Source organism: Musa acuminata, chromosome BXJ1-5, assembly GCF_036884655.1.
Source record: "Musa acuminata AAA Group cultivar baxijiao chromosome BXJ1-5, Cavendish_Baxijiao_AAA, whole genome shotgun sequence".
In the NCBI taxonomy this organism is placed as follows: Eukaryota; Viridiplantae; Streptophyta; class Magnoliopsida; order Zingiberales; family Musaceae; genus Musa; species Musa acuminata.
In genome coordinates, this window is record NC_088331.1 from 44257626 (window position 1) to 44276540 (window position 18915).

Genomic DNA, 18915 nt, shown 5'->3' on the forward strand with positions numbered 1-18915 from the left:
AATTTTAATGATGGTGACAAACGATTGTGTTATGGGTAGTTGTTGCAGTGGTGATCGGCAACAACAATGATATAGTCAATATTATCAATATCGATCCAAATATTAACGATAATGATAAAGAGGAGATAGAGCGATGAGGCATCTACGTTGGCATTGAATGAGGAAGGTAAGGCATTTGCATTGGCACCACACTACTTTACCTTCTCTTTCTCCTCCGATATTGCTCTTCATCTACATTGGCACTGGAGAATGAAGAGAAGGCAAGTGGTGGCATTTGTATCCGTGTCGCTCTCAATCATTGGATGGTCGCTTTAAGAAAAGGGCAATGGGTGGCGAAGAGGGAGAGGTTGTGAGCGAGCTTTGCAAAAAGACATGTCTACTTCAAGCTCTCGATCTTTAGGATTATGGTCATCGACCTACTTCTAGATCAGCTCCACTCATGATTGTAGGAGATTCGATCAGACGATAAAGATTGATCGCACACAAAATGGAGACCTAAAGAGTATAGTTCTGATGGTGGAAGAGATAACAAACCCCCATCCTCCTTCTTATTCGTCGGATCCATTGCCACCATCTTTTTGATGCTCTCCCCCACCACCATAGTATCAGAGGTGAGCGAAAAGGAGAATGAGAATTTGTTATCTCTCTCACCGTCGGATATGTAATCTTTGAACCTCCATTTTATGTGGCAATTAGTCCTCATCGTTGAATCAGATCCCCTCCAATTACGAGCGGAGATAATCCGGAAGCAAGTTGGCGATCAAACTATTATGGTCAGGTATATGCATCGTTCATGGGCTGGTTAAAGCTCGAGACCTCGAAGAAGGTATATCTCTTTGCCAAGCTTACTTGTAACCTCTCCCTCCTCGCCCCCCACCACCTCTTCCTCGAATCCATCATGCTATTGGACGAAGTGACCATTCGAGGATTTAAGTATGATGTCGATGATAATATCTCGCCTACCTTCTCTTCCTCATTCGACGTCAACACATATGCATAGTAGTGCCAAAGGAGGAAGAGGAGATTGAGCAATGTAGTGCTGATGATTTTTTCTCTTCCTTTTCCGGTGGTAACATAGATATCTCACCGCTCTATCTTCTCTTTCTTCTCATTATTAATATTTAAATCGATATTAATAAGCCCAATCATCACATCATTGTTACTGATCATTACCTCAGCAGCTATTCATGGTACTATCATTCGTCATCACCATTAAAATTATTTTTCACATATCGTTTTCATACCATTCATTCACATGTTATCACATGCTATATCTTTCGTCAGTATTTTTTTAAATGAGATTAAGTATTTTTTTAATAATTATGATAAATGAGGTTAAGTATTTTTTTAATAGGCGATCAGCGTTTACTGTATGATTGCTGACGGGATTAAGCAATCAATTGATAGAGCGCAGAAGAGGGCTCGTTCTACTGGTGGTCGTAGTGGGGTCCGGTTGTTTTACCGGTGAGGATCGTCGAACCAAAGGCGATCAGAATCTCCTGTATGGGTTACAGTCGGGATTCAGCAATAAATGCGCAGAAGTGGGGCCCTGATCGTTCTATTGGGGCGTCGTAGTGGGGGCACGGATTGTTTTACTGGTGGGGGATCGTCTAAGCTGACTTGAGTTGAACAGGCGATCAGCAACGGACTCGCTCGACCAACGTGACCACTTATGAGTTCTCCGTTCGTTCGTTCGTCCAGAGGAGAGGAGGCCTACTATAAATATGAGAGAGAGCCATTTCGCCTCGCGAACTCCGTCGGGCGCCGCTCGTTGGTCACTGGAAAGTTGGCTTCGGTGAGAAGGTCATATTTCTTCTTCATCATCTTCTTCTTCTACATTTCTTGTGTCTCGCATTTGGTGTGTCTGATCCGATTTGGTTTCCTTGGGCTTCTTACTATTGTCGATCTGATCTTGGCCAAACGGATTGGGTACGGATGTACCTTTGTAGCGTGATCGAGATCTCCCGATTTATTTCGTGCGATCTGAGATCTGGACTACGACGATTTAGGTCCTTTTGTTACCTCGATTGCTTTGATTTGGTAGATAACGGTGTGATCTCTAGTTTCAACGTGGTTCATCCGAGATCTAAATTAGTGTTGAATGGGAAGACGTAAGTTCTAATAGCTTCTCCTTCGATTTTCTTGAGTGAATTTAGATTCTTGGTCCTCCCTCGACATGGGATCTTTGAGAGAACAAAAGTCATCCGCACAGATCATTTAATTCTTCGTTCTATTTATCGTTCATTCTCCTTTTGAATCTTTTTTCGCAGAAGTTTTGGCTGTTAGCGAGGTTTGTACTTTTGTACCTGTTGATTTCATTGCGTCTCTTGAATCCGGCCCGGTAGGTGGATGGTAGGGCCTCAGGTAGATATTTCATGGTTGTCTTTTTCCTTTTTTATTAATTCTTTTTGAATTTTGATCTACGGGTCCATTTCTTTTTTAAAAGCTTTGTTTGATGCCTCTTCTACCATGTTCTACTGATTTCGATAACCTTTTCTTCCTTTTCAATCGTTTCACGCGGCCAGAAGGGGTTGAGCCTGATGGAACCTTTGGGCACTTTCTGTTTGCTTTTTTGCCTTATAGGCACCAAAAGATATTTGCTACCAAACAAGAAAGTAGAGTGCCCATTTAGCCTTTCTTCTGCTTTTGGTGTTGCTAAAAGGAAACAGGAACATCACCGGAGCACATGTGATTGGGGTTTTGGCTGGAAGAATTAGGGTGGATCAACAGTGGCCTGGGTATAACAAGGGCCATTTAACCATCGTGGACTTGAAGAATTCGTAAATCTCTTCCAAGTACACAAAATGTTGTTTCCAGAATCTTTCACAAAAAAACAAAAACTAGAAATGAATGAATCAGACACTTTCTTGCATCCATTTTTCACATATTATATAAAAAGCAAGAAGAAAAAGAAGTGAAAGTAAGCTATTCAGGCAGTAATTTGGTTCTGCAGATCCATCCCAGGTACCAATCATCCAGCTACTTAGATGGTGGTAATTGTGCAAATTAATGGTTGAAATGTATCTCATTTAATCAACTTTAGCAACCTCTGGTCCTAGTGTAGCTTGTCCTCATAATAAATTTCACTTACGATGACTCATGCATAGTTCTGCACGTCTTTTTCCTTATTTTTCTGACTGTTGTTTTCTAATGCTTATTTAAGTTCTTTTATGAAACCTTAGTTTATGCCATTTCACATTTTTCTTGAAGTAAAATTTGAGTTGCTTTAACTATATTGTTTCATAAGCTGAGATGTTTCTCATCATCTTTGTTCCATATGTTTTCTTTAATATTGAAATTTCCCTTCTAAACTTGTAGAATACTGAGATAAGAGGGTTTGACTATTATACCTAGAGCTTTATTCTTTAGCTAATGAATCAACAACAAATGTGATACCTCAGTTTAGTGCCACATCCGTTGCGGGGGGAGGATTGAATTGGATTATAATGCTAGATGGAACTACTGTCAATAATTTGAGCTTAGGCATTTTGGACTAATGATTGAGACTCACTAAGTTAATGGGTCAATTATCACATCAAATAGGTCATTATAACATGTCCTTCTTAGAGAGTTGCATGTTTCCTTAAGTTTAACATAATGAAAGCTTTGGTTATGTGGACCTACAAGATAATCTGTATATTAATGAAGGTAGTTTCATTGTAATTATAATTAAACATGTGAGTTTGCACAAAGTTTTTCACTGATAAGAAATGTTTACAAAAATTAGTCTATGGATTTTCTCAACTCTGATAGACCTGGTGTTTCATGGTACTAATAGTTTCCACATATCTAGCTGAAAATGTAGATATGTTAAAAGAAATTCTATTGATCCATGTCATATGCATTTTCTTCTTGATAGGGGAATCTTCCTAACCAATGATAACTTGACATGGGATTATACACGTGGCAGCCCAATTGATATAAAGGAGACATGACCTGCCCCTTTAGTCTGCCCACGTGGACATCAGTCCAAGGGGTGGTTATGAATTTCTCCCTCAAGGAATATTTCATGGGATATTCCTCTTCTTTTTTACCTGATACAAAAAAGGTATCTTTTGTATAGTAATCGAGGTCAAACATTTTTTACTATCTTCACCCATTCACCTTAGGATTAACTTAAGCGTCGGATGGACCAAGTTGAGAAACCCACTCGACCTCGGTCTTTATGTATGTCATCCCTGGAGCATGTGAGCAAATCCACCTCATCCCTCGAGAGAGCTCAAGAGAAACCTCGGTGGATATCTCACCCTTCATGTGTATGTGGACTCGAACCATGTTGGACTAACTAGGACATCATCGATTTTTCTCCAAACATTTTGGTGGTATAAGGAGGGCCTAAGTCATAGGAATGTTAGCTTGCCGATCCCCTCAACGAGCATTCGAGCGAAAATGCTCTACCCCCTGCTAAAGTCTTCCTGAACCTCGCTCAATAAGTGTAGATGATGATGGGGATATAGACTGTCGCCCCACTCCTACCTCAAGCTCCTATTGTAGGGACTCAATCTAGTTGTTCAGTGTGACTACCTACTTAATCAACCACATGATCTACTCATTCAGCTCCATGACCTTGCTGAGGAGCTCGACATTATAGGTCCTCATGGAGTTGAGCTCCCCAACCTATTCGAGCAGCTCATCATCAATCTGGTGATTGTGGCCCCGAATGGTCCTCAAATACTTGGACTTGCTGGAGAGGTGTTGATAGGCCTCGTCTAGCTTTTCCTTACACTTGACGGCCTAAGCCTCAAGAATGTCGACAAGGGTTGAGTCACCCCACTCCCTCTTCAGCTCCTCCACTTTGTCATCGAGGTTGTCGATCTTTATCGGCTATTGGGAGATGATACTCCCAACATCACTTAATCAATCAAACCCATGATGTAGTGGTGATGTTGCAAATAAGATAGAATTTGAAGGAGCAACCCCGAGAAACAAAACCCAACCTATAACTTAGAGGCACTTACCACCACTTTGTTCTTGAAGGCTGCATCGATCATAACCTTCGAGGGCCATGAGTACACTTGCTTTGCCATTGGGCAACGTAGCAAGCCTCGGCAATATTGGTTCAAGGCCTCGTCATTGTCCCACACACATTGGTCGACATGTAGATTGTCCCACCTTAGTAGAAGCTCAATGATCTTTAGCGCCATGAAGGTAGCGCCTTGCTCTTGCAAAACTTGTACACTGATCTCCACCTACCTCCCTTCTTCGTCAAGGAGGCCTTGGGTGCTTAAGCTACATTGGGGGCTTGAGGCCCTCTGGGCACCTCTATCTCTAGGGCTTGGTTGACCTCAGGGTCCTCCCTAGCCGAGGCTCGAGTGTGCATGACCTTATTCATAACCGCCTTCTTCTTAAGTTGTCTGATGGCAAGGGACCTTTCAGCTCGAGTCTCCCTTGGAAGCTTAGTTGTTGGCTCTTGAGGAGGTTAGACGAGGGCTGAGGAAGCAACCATCGCACTTGAGGTAGAGCCTGCTGCCCACCTCTTCATCGCTCAAAGGTCCATTCCTGCAAGAAGCCCAAAGAGCTAAGTCATGGATCGAGTAAACTGGACATTGGGAAAAAGGAGTTCAAGTTATACCCCGAAGAGTCAAGCTTAGACCCACATTGATCAACCAATCTTCATCCATCTTCCTAATGGCCTCTGAAGAGGAGAGTATCTCCCTCAACTAAAGCACTTGCTCTATCACCTTGGGGGTTAGGAAGGGGGGGTGTTATCTATGGGATGTGTCGACCAATCGAACCCTAGTTCTACAACTCCTTATGAAGAAAAAGCGCTCATTCCAATCTTTGTTGTTGGATGGAACGCCAGTCACCTTAAAGCTTGAGGGGACCAGGTTGACCAATCCCTCCCTGACCTCCTTGTAAGTGCTTGAGGTGATTGGGTTAGTCAATCCCGACCTGACCTCCTAGGTGAGCGCCCAAGGTGACCAGGTTAGCTAATCAAGACTTGACCTCCTCAACGAACGCCTGATGTGACTAGGTCGACTAGTCTCGATTCAACCTCAACGATCTCCATTGATCGGGTCGAGTAGTTCCTAACCTCATCGAGCGGATCCTAGCCCAACCTGGTTCGCCCAGCATTTGGGATCCCCCCTCCACTTCCACATGGTTCCCGTGTCGAGCCGCCCACCGACTGCACTTTGACCCCTCTAGGAGAGTTCCCAAAGTGCACCTTCGGCATGGGACAAATGATAAGGGAATCTTCCCAACCAATGATAACTCAAAATGTGGCCATACACATGACAGTCCGGTTGGTATAAAGGTGACAAGACTTTCCCCTTTCGTATGCCAACGTGGAAATTAGTCCAAAAGAGACAATTATGGGTTGTTCTCTTAAGGAATATTCTACGGGATGTTACCCTTCTTTTTACTTGGTATAAAAAGATCTTTTGCACAGTAATTGAGGTCAAACATTTTTTACTATTTCTACCCATCCACCTTAGGTTAACTTGGGCATCAGGTCGAGAAACCCGCTCGACCTCAGTCTTCGTACGTGTCATCCCCGGAGCACATGAGCATATTCATCGTAGCCCTCAGGAAAGCTCTAGAGACACCTTAGCGACCATCTCACCCTTCTTGCACATGCAAACTTGAACTATGTTTGGCTGACTAGGATGTCATTAATTTTCCCCGAACACTTTGTATTGTTCTCCCTTTGTCTTTTGCTTCTTACAATAATTTGGAAGTGATCTTACAATAATTAGGGAAACTAGTAAGATTGGACCAGATGGTATTTTCTATCAAATTGAGTAAAAGTATCCAATGACTTGCTTCTGTATCTTCTGAATGTGCATTTGAATGCATGAAGTTCTTGATGATGACATAATGTTAGAGAAGATACCTTCTTTTAATATTCAATTTTAACATAGGGTTGGTCTGGTTTGCCTATGGTGTCACAATCTGAGTTTGAAAACCACCAGAATACATACAATGCAAAATGATAAGCGCCCCATAGAGTATTGGCAAATGACATGCCATTCACTAATGGTGTCAATCCTCTAGGTTCTAGACATTTCTGTGACAACTTGTTAAAAATGCACATGTCTTTACATTTAATTTCTTTTATGCCAATACCCTTTGTAGTTTGGAAGTCCCTGAATTGTTAAGAATACATTTTGGTCAATATTTGAGGGGGTTGGGGTTAGGTTCAGCTAAATTACCATTAAACCTTAGCTAGCCTGAGGACTGTTCATGGAATTAGTGCAAAAGGGCACTGATCCATATTTGCTTACTTTTCAAGGGTTGAGGATTTTATTGTCAAACATAGTTTAGGAGCAACTTATATGTGAAAAAAGTTTATTTTACAAATAAACAATGCATTTAAAAGTTTCCTTTCAACCTTATCAGCTGTAAAGTACAAAGAAAAATTGATTTATAAGCAAAATTTGACTCAAAATGTAAATTATTTTTTACAGCATGCTTTCCTTTGTAATATTACATAAGAGTGACGTGGTATTAGTTAATTCTGACTAATTTTTATTGACTTTTCATAAGTTTAATGCAATCGCAATCATAGATTGTTGAGATTATACAAAATACGTCCTGATAAAATGTATCCATGTACTGCATGTCCTACTTTTTCAAGTTTGTATGTCAACCTATCTGTGTCATATTTGTACATGTCTGTTCCCTGGTCTTTGCCTCACAAGTAGCAGTTAACTTTTTTATTCTGTTTCTCCATTACTTTTATGATTCTTTTCATACGTAAATTCTAGTGTTCTTTGGTTCCTTTGTCATGATTCAAATGGTTTGTGCTTCTTGGCATATGCGAATGAACAACAGCAGATCAACTCAATTATGCAAGTTTCACAAACTTGAATGCTTTACTTTTGACCGACTCTTGATGTTTGGTTTAAAAATCAGGGGTTTATACTCTTAGCTCCCTGTATTGTGGTGTACGATGGCATTGACAGCACTTACAACTGTGTCTATTGGATCAGTTTGTGCTCAACCTAGGTTGGGAGCAAGACCCAAGGCCTCTGGCTTTGGTTTTACTTGCTCAAAGTCCTTCAATGTTTTCAGTGGCCTAAAGGCAGCATCCTCAGTTGGCATTGAAGCAGATACATCCTTTTTGGGCAAGGAGGACAATGCTTCTCTCCAGGCATCTTTTGTTCCAAAGATTAAACCAAAACAAGTTTTTCTAAATCAACTCCACCCCCATGCATCCTCGTTTAAGGTGGCTGTCCTTGGGGCTGCTGGTGGGATTGGCCAACCTCTAGGACTTCTGATTAAGATGTCTCCTCTGGTCTCAGCACTGCATCTTTATGATATTGCGAATGTTAAAGGAGTAGCTGCAGATCTCAGCCATTGCAATAGTCCTGCTCAAGTTTTGGATTTCACTGGACAATCAGAATTAGCCAAATGTCTGAAAGGAGTTGATGTTGTTGTCATTCCCGCAGGAGTCCCAAGGAAGCCAGGCATGACACGGGATGATTTATTCAACATCAATGCTGGCATTGTGAAGACCCTGATTGAGGCTGTTGCAGACAATTGTCCTGATGCCTTCATCCACATCATCAGCAACCCAGTAAACTCCACTGTTCCCATAGCTGCAGAGGTACTCAAGCAAAAGGGAGTCTATGATCCTAAGAAGCTTTTTGGTGTGACCACCCTTGATGTTGTTAGAGCTAACACTTTTGTTGCTCAAAAGAAGAACCTAAAGCTTGTCGACGTGGATGCACCAGTTGTAGGGGGTCATGCTGGCATTACTATTTTACCATTGTTGTCGAAGACAAGGCCATCGACAACATTTACGGATGTTGAGGTTGAAGAGCTGACTCTAAGAATACAGAATGCTGGCACAGAGGTTGTCGAGGCAAAAGCCGGTGCTGGATCCGCAACCCTGTCCATGGCCTATGCAGCAGCACGGTTTGTTGAAGCGTCACTTCATGCTCTCGACGGCGACGGGGATGTTTATGAGTGCTCCTTTGTAGAGTCTGATCTAACTGAGCTGCCTTTCTTTGCATCAAGAGTCAAGATCGGAAAGAAAGGTATAGAAGCCATTGTATCTTCTGATCTCCAGGGTCTGACAGAGTATGAGACCAAGGCACTGGAAGCATTAAAGCCAGAGTTGCAGGCTAGCATTGAGAAGGGCATGGCATTTGTTCACAAGCAGGCGGTAAATGCTGAATCTGCTTAAGTTTTGATATTGTATCTTTTTTTTTTATCAGTAGTCTTGCAAGAACAGAATAAAAACAGGGATGGTCAAGGCCGTCCAGTTTGATGCTAAAGCAGGTTTCCATGTTCTAAGCTCGAGAAGTTATGCCCTTGAGGAGATTCGAGAGAAGTTAAGCTGTTTTCAGCAATATTAGAGGGAAGAGAGGACTGAGCAATGACCCCAAGGAAGGACGGTTCTTTCGGCAACTGCATTGGGTATTTTCTTATCCATCAACTGATATTGTTTTCTTGTTTAGTTTTATTTTTGCTGTTTAGCCATGTTGTTTAACCTTTCAAATAGAGATCATGAACCTTGTATGATTCAAGAGAACAAGGTTTCTCGAAATTGACTTGTCATCGGCAATAGAACATGGCATTACCATCCCGTGATTAGGGGGTTGTCCTTTTGCTGTTCATGGTTTGCAATATCATGACCGGAAGTTTTTAGTGATAGAACATGCAGTAGAACATTTTCCTTTTTGACTTTTTTGATTGTGACGGTTGGGTAGAGTAGTTGTGTTGTCCTTTCCAAGTGCTCTAAGTTAATATTTTCTCTAGTACTTCTTCCCTCTTACCAATACAATCAAAATATATGTTATTTATATTATATTATATATATATATATATATATATATATATATATGTATATATATACATATATATATGTATATATATATATATATATATAATCAGTTGACTCATCGGTTCAACCAATATACTAGTAACGCTAGGATTGATTGGATGAGTTTTCCATGGGATTTTGACTCTCAAATTTTGATAAGTGAATATTATTTTTATCATTAAATTAATATTTTAGATATAAAATTTATAGAGTAATATCTTAAATATTAATTTTTTGTTAAATGAATTTGGTGCGTCATCATCTATCGACTGTGCTTTGAATAATTGCTAAGTAGATATGGTACATCATCACTATCAGATGTTAATATTTTAGGTGTGAAATGAATCATTTGGTATATCATCACTATCAATGTGTTGTGAAAAATTCATCGGGTTTAATCCCAAATTACATCATCATTATAAATGTGTGTAAAAATAATATCTAAAAGTTTACATCATCATTATAAATGAGTCTAAGTCTGATAAAGCGGGTTTATTTCCTGTTCTTGTTATTCTAATAAAGCGGTGACCGTGCCATAATTTACGCAATCATATCACTGGGAGAGCCTTTTACACTTTTTTATCTCCACTTCTCGTTCGTAAATCCACAAATACATCTCAAACGTAAGCAGCAGACACAAAGAAAACATAAATATTTAGAATAACATGTAGTAATAATAATAATAATAATAATAATAATAATAATGCAAACGGAACACAACTTGGTAAAAGACTATATAAGTTGACCAATTCGTTTGTCCGACAGCACATCATCGATGAATTTATTTCACAGGGAACAGACTAGACGAAGAAAGCGCCGGCATCTCAGAAGGACGGGAACTCGATCTCGGAACCACACCTCTTCCGTGGAAGCACCGGGCACTCGATGAGTTTCGCCGCCGAAGCGTCGATGCACAGGTAAACCTGATACAGCTGGCTGTTCCCCGCCTCGTCGTTGTTGCACTCGATCCACGGGGTGTAACCGATCGCGTCGCTGATGGCGCTCACGACGCTCTTCAAGCTGTAATCGCCACCATCGGGCTGAATCCCTGCAGCAGCAGCTTCCATCTCAGACGACCACCACAAGGCTTCGTTAATCAATGGTGTGATCATATTGTGACTGTTGAGTTTACCTGCATCCTGTAAGATCCGAAGAACGTCCACCTGTTTCTTCAGCTTGAGAGCTGCTTGGAAGTAGCCGTGCTGGTCGAGGACGGACTCGGAGCAGGTGCCGTGCTTCTCCCACTCATGGGTCCAGAACTGGGTGCCGTCGCTGCTTGGGCACGCTAGGGTCGGCCACTTCTGTCGCATGGTACTCAACAGGTCCCTCACCTGCAACCAAAGCAACAAGACGGCTCCATAGGATGCCACCATTGCACGAACCAAAAACACAAAAATGGTAATCATGTTGTTTGGAGAAGGAAATCTTCTTTTATGTGTTGCATGGAGACTCAAATCTGGCCCATGATTTCTGCAGAGTATCCCAATTCTCCTAATCATCACAGGATCATGAGGAGAGGAGGAGAATAAGATAGGATTAGGCACCTTGGAAGCATCGTAAGGGTTGTTGGGATCACAGTTAGACGGATAGGAACCATCGTTGTAGTTGGGCCAGAGGCCATGGATGCCGAAATCTGCCGCCGGCTTCCCCGAGGTCGGATAGCAGCAGCTCTTCGCGGTGTCGCAGTACGATCCCGGCCACTGCGTGCGTTCCAATGGATGATGATCATCAGCGTATCATCGTTACAGTGAACTGAGTCCGAGAAGAAAAGAACAAACGGCACCCTAACCTGCAGAACGAAGTAGAAGAAATCGAAGTCTTGTGCAAGACTGGTGGTTGCAACTGCCAGGAGAGGGAGAAGAAGAGAGACCACCGGAGGATTCCTCCTTGTCATGGCTGTGAAGTATCCTTCCTTCTCCCTGATGCTTGTGTCAGGGTCTGAGGTGAGGCAAGCCACTGCAACATGGTGGCATATAAACACACAAGAGAATAGAAACAAGCATATTCCACATTCATGAACCCCACGTAGGAAGCAACATGGAAAGCTCACCAATCAATCCTACTAAGATTGCAGGCGAGAGACGACGACCAAGCAAACAAGGGAGTTGGGAGTCACAAAATTAGATTATTATTAGAGAGGTGAACTATGTGATAAGAAGAGTGATGAAGGAAGGGAGGAGGAAGATCTCATGTGCTCCATCCAGAGTATTGCGTTCTTGGAGACAGCCTTCGACATAGACACCCTCTTCAGGAATGCAGATTAGGTTGGCTCACCATTTAATGGACATTGACTTGGGTTGGGTCAAGTGCTTTGAACTTTTCATGACCTATTCTCAGTGTGCATGTAAACTTAAGGAAACACAATAATGTACCAAAATATTGGGGCAAGAACAGTATAAGATGATTGGTTTGACCATAGAAATTTATAGCAATTGGTAATAGTTATCAAGCATTTAAGTATATAATGTTTTACTAAAAAGATAATAGTGAAAGTTGATGGTAGGGACATGACAAAAGAGCAAATATATTGAGGGACTGATAGAGTAGAGTGATAAATATATATATATATATATTCTTTTTCAACCTTATAGTAGAAAAATACTCAAACATTTTGGAAAAAAATTAATTAGTTTTTACAACAAGTAAAAATTTAGGTAAATTTAAATATGTTTAAAATTCAAATCGATCAAAAATTTAGTTTTTGATTTTTCTAGTCCGATCGGTCCGTTCGATTCGATCTTTTATAACTAAGCTTTTAATTTCTCACTCATCAGATTGGATGTATGTATGTTTCTACTAAACAAATGACAATTTCTCCTTCTAGATTTCAGTTCCTTTAAATACAAAATTTAGAATAAGCTGTGGGTAAACTTTCAAGAAGCTCAGAGTAAGAAATGATCCATTAGGATACCCCAATGTCCTCTACCTATGCCAAGATTTGATTGTGGTCATGCTGAACTGGCTATCATTACTCCAATTGATGTGCCATATCGTATATGTAAGTTCACAGCCCATTTCTAAGAAGAAGAATCCACTTTGTTTGGCAGGACTTTATTGTCCATTTCAAGATTGGAAATCAATTCTTGACACTAATTCTTGACACTTTAATGCTTTCCTGGTATGAACAGTCTTTTTTAAACTAATGATCGTCTTATGTCGTTTGGCATGTCATTTATTGCTCGATGATATATATATATATATATATATATATATATATATATAATTTTTATTTTTATTGATATACTAGTGATAATCGTAGATTGTGTAGATTGCGTGTTTTGGAAACTTAGATCCTTTTGATTTACTTAAATTCAAATTTAGATGCTTTTAATATGATTTAACTCGTGAATATGAGTTACTAACAAATAAGTATTATAGTCACATGAAATTTATGGATAATTTAATCATCTTGATTCCCAACTAAATCGAATTTGATAAGCTAACAGATCGTATTGTTGGTGAAGATCACCAGAAATATTAATGGTTTCATTACTTGAGCCATTATTTTATATATATAAACAATGATAGTAAATATAAGCAATTTCAAATACAATTAGTGGATTTTTTGTATTAGTTTTAAATGCTGGAGTGTATTTTTTTACTACAAGTTTTCGATAAATACTAATAAACAAGTGGCGATATATCTAAACTATATAAAATATATTAAGAATATAAAAATAGATTATGTATGGACTTAAGCTTTTAGATGCAATGGTATTTGATCACCACATTTCGGGAACTCGATTCGGCTTAAGCTTTTTCATTTTCGTTATTTTTATTTTACATAATGAAAATTTTAATTTTTACGGGACGTAAGCGTGACCGATAATGGCACAAACTTTATGTTTATTATTTTAGATTTATTACTGTTGATTGATTCTTTGTATTGTCCTATTGATATATCAATCTTCCTTCCTTACAGTATCTCTCAAGAATCACACACTTTGTTTGTCCAAAATGTCTCCTTATGTGCCTCCTTATCTTACATAACAATTGATAAGATTTCAATTCATATTTTGGTCTTTCAACTAGAGTGCTTCAAATCCACTTGTTGGATGAAAACAATGAAGAATGCAAGGAAGAATACTTGTCAATCTTCATAGGATAAGGACAAATCCTAATAAGGCTTATGAACATAGAATAATCATGGTTTGTAATATCCATATACACTCATTGGATGGCAATCCTCCTTGTCTACAACATTGTATGGCCTTGCTTTTCCTTAACAGCAAGGATTCACTACAAAGAAGAATGATGATGACATATACATGTCCAAGAATTAGGAGGACAAACCTAAGATAAGATTCCAAGAAAGCAACTTTTGCTTGCCCTAATCCTCCACTTCATTCGCAAGCACAAAGAAGAATGACATGGTCCCAAAAGGAATGTGTATTGTGACAAAATCGTGTGCCATTTGGTCTACCCATTGTGTCCAAATCTCTGTCCATAGAATGTTAGTTTAATTGATAGAGAATCTTGACTGCATTGCCATGTATCTTAGCTTGTGCTTTGATCCTTTCGCACCATTGTTTTTTATTTGTACTTTAAATCTTGTGACTCATGATTCATGGAGTTGGGTATCGCCACGGAGAGTGTCGAACTTTGTTAGGTGCTAGTCTAAGGGTTCGTCGTTAGTCTAAATTATAGAGACAATCTGACTTAGCCCTAGTTTTCAATTTTATCATATTCCGAAGATTACATAATAATATGATAGCCAATGGAAATGAAGAGCTCTGAATCCAATAAGTTCAATAAGAGAAGACTGGGGAAGTACTTGATGAAGTTCATTCGACACTCAAATCAGTTGATGCTCGACGTAAAAAAAAGAATGAGAGTTAGAGAGAGACTTATTTACGATGATTAAGAAAATACTTTTTCAATCATTTTTTATTTAGAGAATATTTTATATTGTGATTTACGATGATGTGATAAATCCGATTAGACATTCACCTATCAAATCTCGATAGAACGACAAATATTGTCGATGTCACTCGGGAAGGAAAATATTCTTATGATAGAATCCATCTTTAGATAAAGGTATGGTCAAGGGGAGAACAAAGTGGTGATCTATGGTAGGAGTGGGAGGAGAATTTGGCACAAGACACATCCAAGGTGAACTCAAAAGCAAGAACGAATCCAATATCACACGGAAAAGGCACAAGAATGTTCCAAGGCTGCAACAGTTCATCCTAATGGAGACAAACACCATCAGATTCTTTCATGGAAAAGACCTGTCCTTGAATCATCACCAAGGATGGAACCCGTCACAGAAGCTGCTCCATGAGAAGAGAAGCTCTTGCCAGTGACCAACTCAGTGGTCATGCTTCTTCTTCTCCTCCATTTCAGATTGGCAGATGCTGCAAAAGGGTCCACAATACCATTGCCACAGATGCTGTGGCAGAAACCAATCTGCATGTAACATCTCTTACTGTTTTGATTGATCTACATGGATACATCTGTCACAATAGTATTGGCATATCTGATTCATTAGCCTTGTTGAATCAAATCTCCTCAAGAAATAGTATAGTCCTGAGGCCAACCTTAGCCTAATACATAATGAGAGCTAATCCAATGGTGACTCTACGATATGAGCTCGATCTTATTGATTATGGTCTGACCTGATGACGAAATATCCAAATTTAATAGTAATACACTCGTTAAATCCTTACAAGTTAATATAAATTCTTATTCATTTTTATGAAGGACTAAATCAAAGTATTATAAGTCGCTCGAAGAATAATGTTTAATGGCATTTGGCTTGTATCCGAAAACGCAACATCAACACCATTACTACTCAGACCCCACTTGAAAGTGATGTTCTTGGACTTATGATCAGATTAAGGGAGGTTTTGATCTATGATTTAATCACAAACTTGAATTTTACGATCCTAATCGGTTGGACTAACAATGAAGTCTATAAATTATGCTTGTGATGGTGAGTTGTATGGAAAAATAAAACTTGATACATTTGAATCAATACAGGTTGGGATTTTTACTAATGGTTCTACTAAAACCGTGAAAGAAGGCATGAATCTTAACATTAACTCTCAATCATCACTGGCTTCTCAGGAAAAATAATTAAGAAGGAAGAAGAAACCTAACTATGCACACATTTTGATAAGGACAACCGAAGAGAATTGTCATTTTTAGATATAACATCGATGGAAAGCAGTCACCACCTTCAGCTTTCCTCCACAGAAAACATTACTATGGAACTTGAAATAGTTGTCACATATTTAAGATAGTGGTGATGGGCACCCAATTGTGTTCTCATGGGAAAGATGCTTCAATGATGTGGCTTTACAAAAGGTGGGAGATGGTCCAAGTTGCATGCGTGTTCCTTCCTTGAAGGTTGACTCGTATGCATTTGATTGTTCTAATTAGTACATATAATGTCACACATAATTTCTCATTTAGTTGGCTAAAACAAATAATGAATTGTTTTGAAAGCAAGAAAATATGACTAAACGAAGGAATCAACCAACGTATCCTTAATAAGATACAACAATGCTATGTTACTTTTGTTCCAAGAAATTAATCCACACTATATGGATTTAGGTGCAAGTATTTACGAACAATAATACTATATGAACAATGATATTTCTTCTCTCTAAAATAAACCTCCAAAGCTATCATTTAGTTTATATTTTTGAACGAATGATATGTCATAGGTGCCCCGCAAGCCATGAGTGATGACATGCATGATATAATATACACTCTTTTTATTTATTATTTATTTATTTATTTTCTTACTTTATATTGTCTATTGTATGTATTGTGATGTCCATGAATCTGTGCAATAAGAATCGGATCATGGTATCATGATAATGAAACTGATTCGCCTTTAAACATAAATCTTAGATAATCTCAGACATAGGTCACTCGAGAGAGAAATCAAGATGACCGGATAGACTAGTGTGTTGTATACCTATTCATACGTTGGAGGCGATTGGTCTCATAGCTATTTATGTGAGGACACTAGAGATACCGCATAGGTTCTCATTGGAGAATAAGTTCATTGATTGATTCGCTCACGAAATGTTGGATGGTTGATGATACCTCATTGTCAAACAATAATTTTGTCATTCTAGTGGTGTATATGGTACTCAGAATTAAGACACAAAGGATGTTCTGTATGAGTACTCTACTCTTTGATATCAAACTTATAGACCTAGAAGTTTCAGATCTAGCACAGCCGGTTATCGGGAGTGACAGCCAAATTTACGAGGGCTATTGAGTGTTCATAGAGGATAATCTTCTCTCGATCAAATGAGGGGAATATCTCATGTGTTCTTGCTGAGGCAAAACCCTATATCATCCAATAGATTGGATTCTCTTGTATCATTTAGGGATTATAGCGTAGTAGCCTAGTACATTCGCAATCAATAAGTCGAGTAAATTATTACGAAAATAATAATTTACTAAGCCAAAAGGAGTTGTGACAGGTATGACTCATGGCCAACTCAATATTGAGCCTAGAGGATCACACATATATGATAGGTGTTGCAACGAGTAAAGGTTCGGATATGAGATATCCGTTGGAGCCCCTGTCTTATTGGATATCCAATAGGCCTATAAAATATTAGATCAGATCCAATAAAAACCAACGAGAGATTATTAGGTAGAGATTCACTAATATTAGAAGCTTAAGTAGTTGGATAGAGATCCAATACCCAATATGGTATGATCCATTAGGGTTAAGTTGACAATGGACGTCTATAAATAGGAGGGAACCAAAAGGTCATAACTCAAACCCCTTTTGGCTGCGACCTCATATTCTCCTCTCTCTCTCTCTCCTCCTCAACCAGCAAACCCCTGCTTAGGGCATATGGGCAATAAGAAGGGCTGACCCCTTCTTGATTATGTGGTATGTACAGCGAGGAGATTTGAGGAGCATCTTCACAGTCCTTACTGTGTTGATCACCACTAGAGAGGATGACAGTTGACTTCCTTCATTCTCTCCTACAGATCTGTAAATATTTAGGAATATACGACATCCCAATATAATACATATTTCTTATACACGCGATTTTCGATTTGGCGAGTTTTTATGCTATAAGAGACTATTTTTCTATGAAAATATGATATTTTTGTTTTTGTTCTTCTGCTTTAGTTGTCTTAGATTTTTTAACAATATCTCCTTCGTATCATGATATCCTATAATAAATATTAATCTTTTATTTTATTTAAAATTTATAACATATGAGATAAAAGTTCTAGTAATGGATCCATTACAAACTCATTCAAGTTGAGTAAAACATAAGGTGATGCCTACTAAAGTGAAGCACCCACGTAGACCCTAAAGAGAATCCACAAAAAGTGATGACAAAGTTTAATCCCTCAACTAAGTTTAGTTCGTCTAACTTTTATAAATCCAATCTATCTTTTATAAATCCTTGCTCTTGACAACACTAATGAAAATTTGGGAGGAAATCTTTTACCATTGTAAAATTATATTTATATCCATGGTTGACATTATCTCAGAAGCACCATTGAGTGATGACCTTCATGTTGTTTTGAGATTAAAAAAAGTTGTAATGCAACAAATCAAAGTGAAATCTAATTTGTAATGCTAATGCATGTGATAGTTGAAAAGAGATTCATTAATTTTATGTTTTGTTACATTAGTTTTGGGTCTTTCTTTCACCATAGTAATAGTGTCAATATCATTAAATCCAAAAGCTTATAATCTAATTTATTTTTATAGACACTCGATGAGTCCATCGAGCACTTAAAATATTAATTATGATATATCTTAGCCAAGCTTATATAAGATATAATCTTAAATTTATTTATTTATTAGATATAATATAATTTAATATTTTTAACATGCTTGATTACAAACTAAATTATATTGAGAGACAACATTTTACATTTAAGATACTATTTTGACCTAAATTTATCTTAAAATTTCTTTAAGAAACAAAAAATTTATGCATCATGAAGACATTAATTCAGCTCAAAAGCTTACGTTTTGTTTTTGAGAACTCTTTCGAATCTTATCGATATAATACTATTTTCTTATTCCTATCTCAAGATCTCTCCCATCAATATTCTCTTAACATTGTGTTGTTAAATTATATTCAAAGAAAAATTATTGAAGAAGCCAATTATAAACCCTTCATCATAAGAAATGCAGCTGA

The 18915-nt window shown here is 38.6% G+C and overlaps 2 protein-coding genes across 4 annotated transcripts; one reads left to right on the forward strand and one right to left on the reverse strand.

Moving 5' to 3' along the window:
- The first annotated feature begins 1694 nt into the window (after positions 1 to 1694).
- On the forward strand, positions 1695 to 10715 carry LOC103985435 (malate dehydrogenase, chloroplastic). 3 transcript variants are annotated; one of them, XR_010513635.1, is made up of 3 exons: positions 1695 to 1803; positions 7858 to 9366; positions 10565 to 10715. XR_010513635.1 is itself a non-coding variant. In XM_018825740.2 (3 exons), exon 3 carries the CDS (start codon positions 7895 to 7897, stop codon positions 9131 to 9133), a length of 1239 nt encoding a protein of 412 aa, XP_018681285.2. In that variant the 5' UTR covers positions 1770 to 1803; positions 2271 to 2364; positions 7858 to 7894; the 3' UTR covers positions 9134 to 9543. The 3 variants fall into 3 exon arrangements, 2 of the variants coding, with proteins under 2 accessions (XP_065040418.1, XP_018681285.2); XM_018825740.2 differs by lacking the exon at positions 10565 to 10715 and adding an exon at positions 2271 to 2364 and having other exon boundaries at positions 1770 to 1803; positions 7858 to 9543; XM_065184346.1 differs by lacking the exon at positions 10565 to 10715 and having other exon boundaries at positions 1746 to 1803; positions 7780 to 9543.
- On the reverse strand, positions 10416 to 12025 carry LOC103985433 (extracellular ribonuclease LE). Its single transcript, XM_009403123.3, has 5 exons — positions 11823 to 12025; positions 11562 to 11728; positions 11317 to 11472; positions 10905 to 11103; positions 10416 to 10820 (listed from the first exon to the last, which is right to left on the reverse strand). The coding sequence occupies exons 2-5, from the start codon at positions 11664 to 11666 to the stop codon at positions 10597 to 10599; spliced, it is 684 nt and encodes a 227-aa protein (XP_009401398.2). The 5' UTR covers positions 11667 to 11728; positions 11823 to 12025; the 3' UTR covers positions 10416 to 10596.
- Positions 12026 to 18915: the final 6890 nt, after the last annotated feature.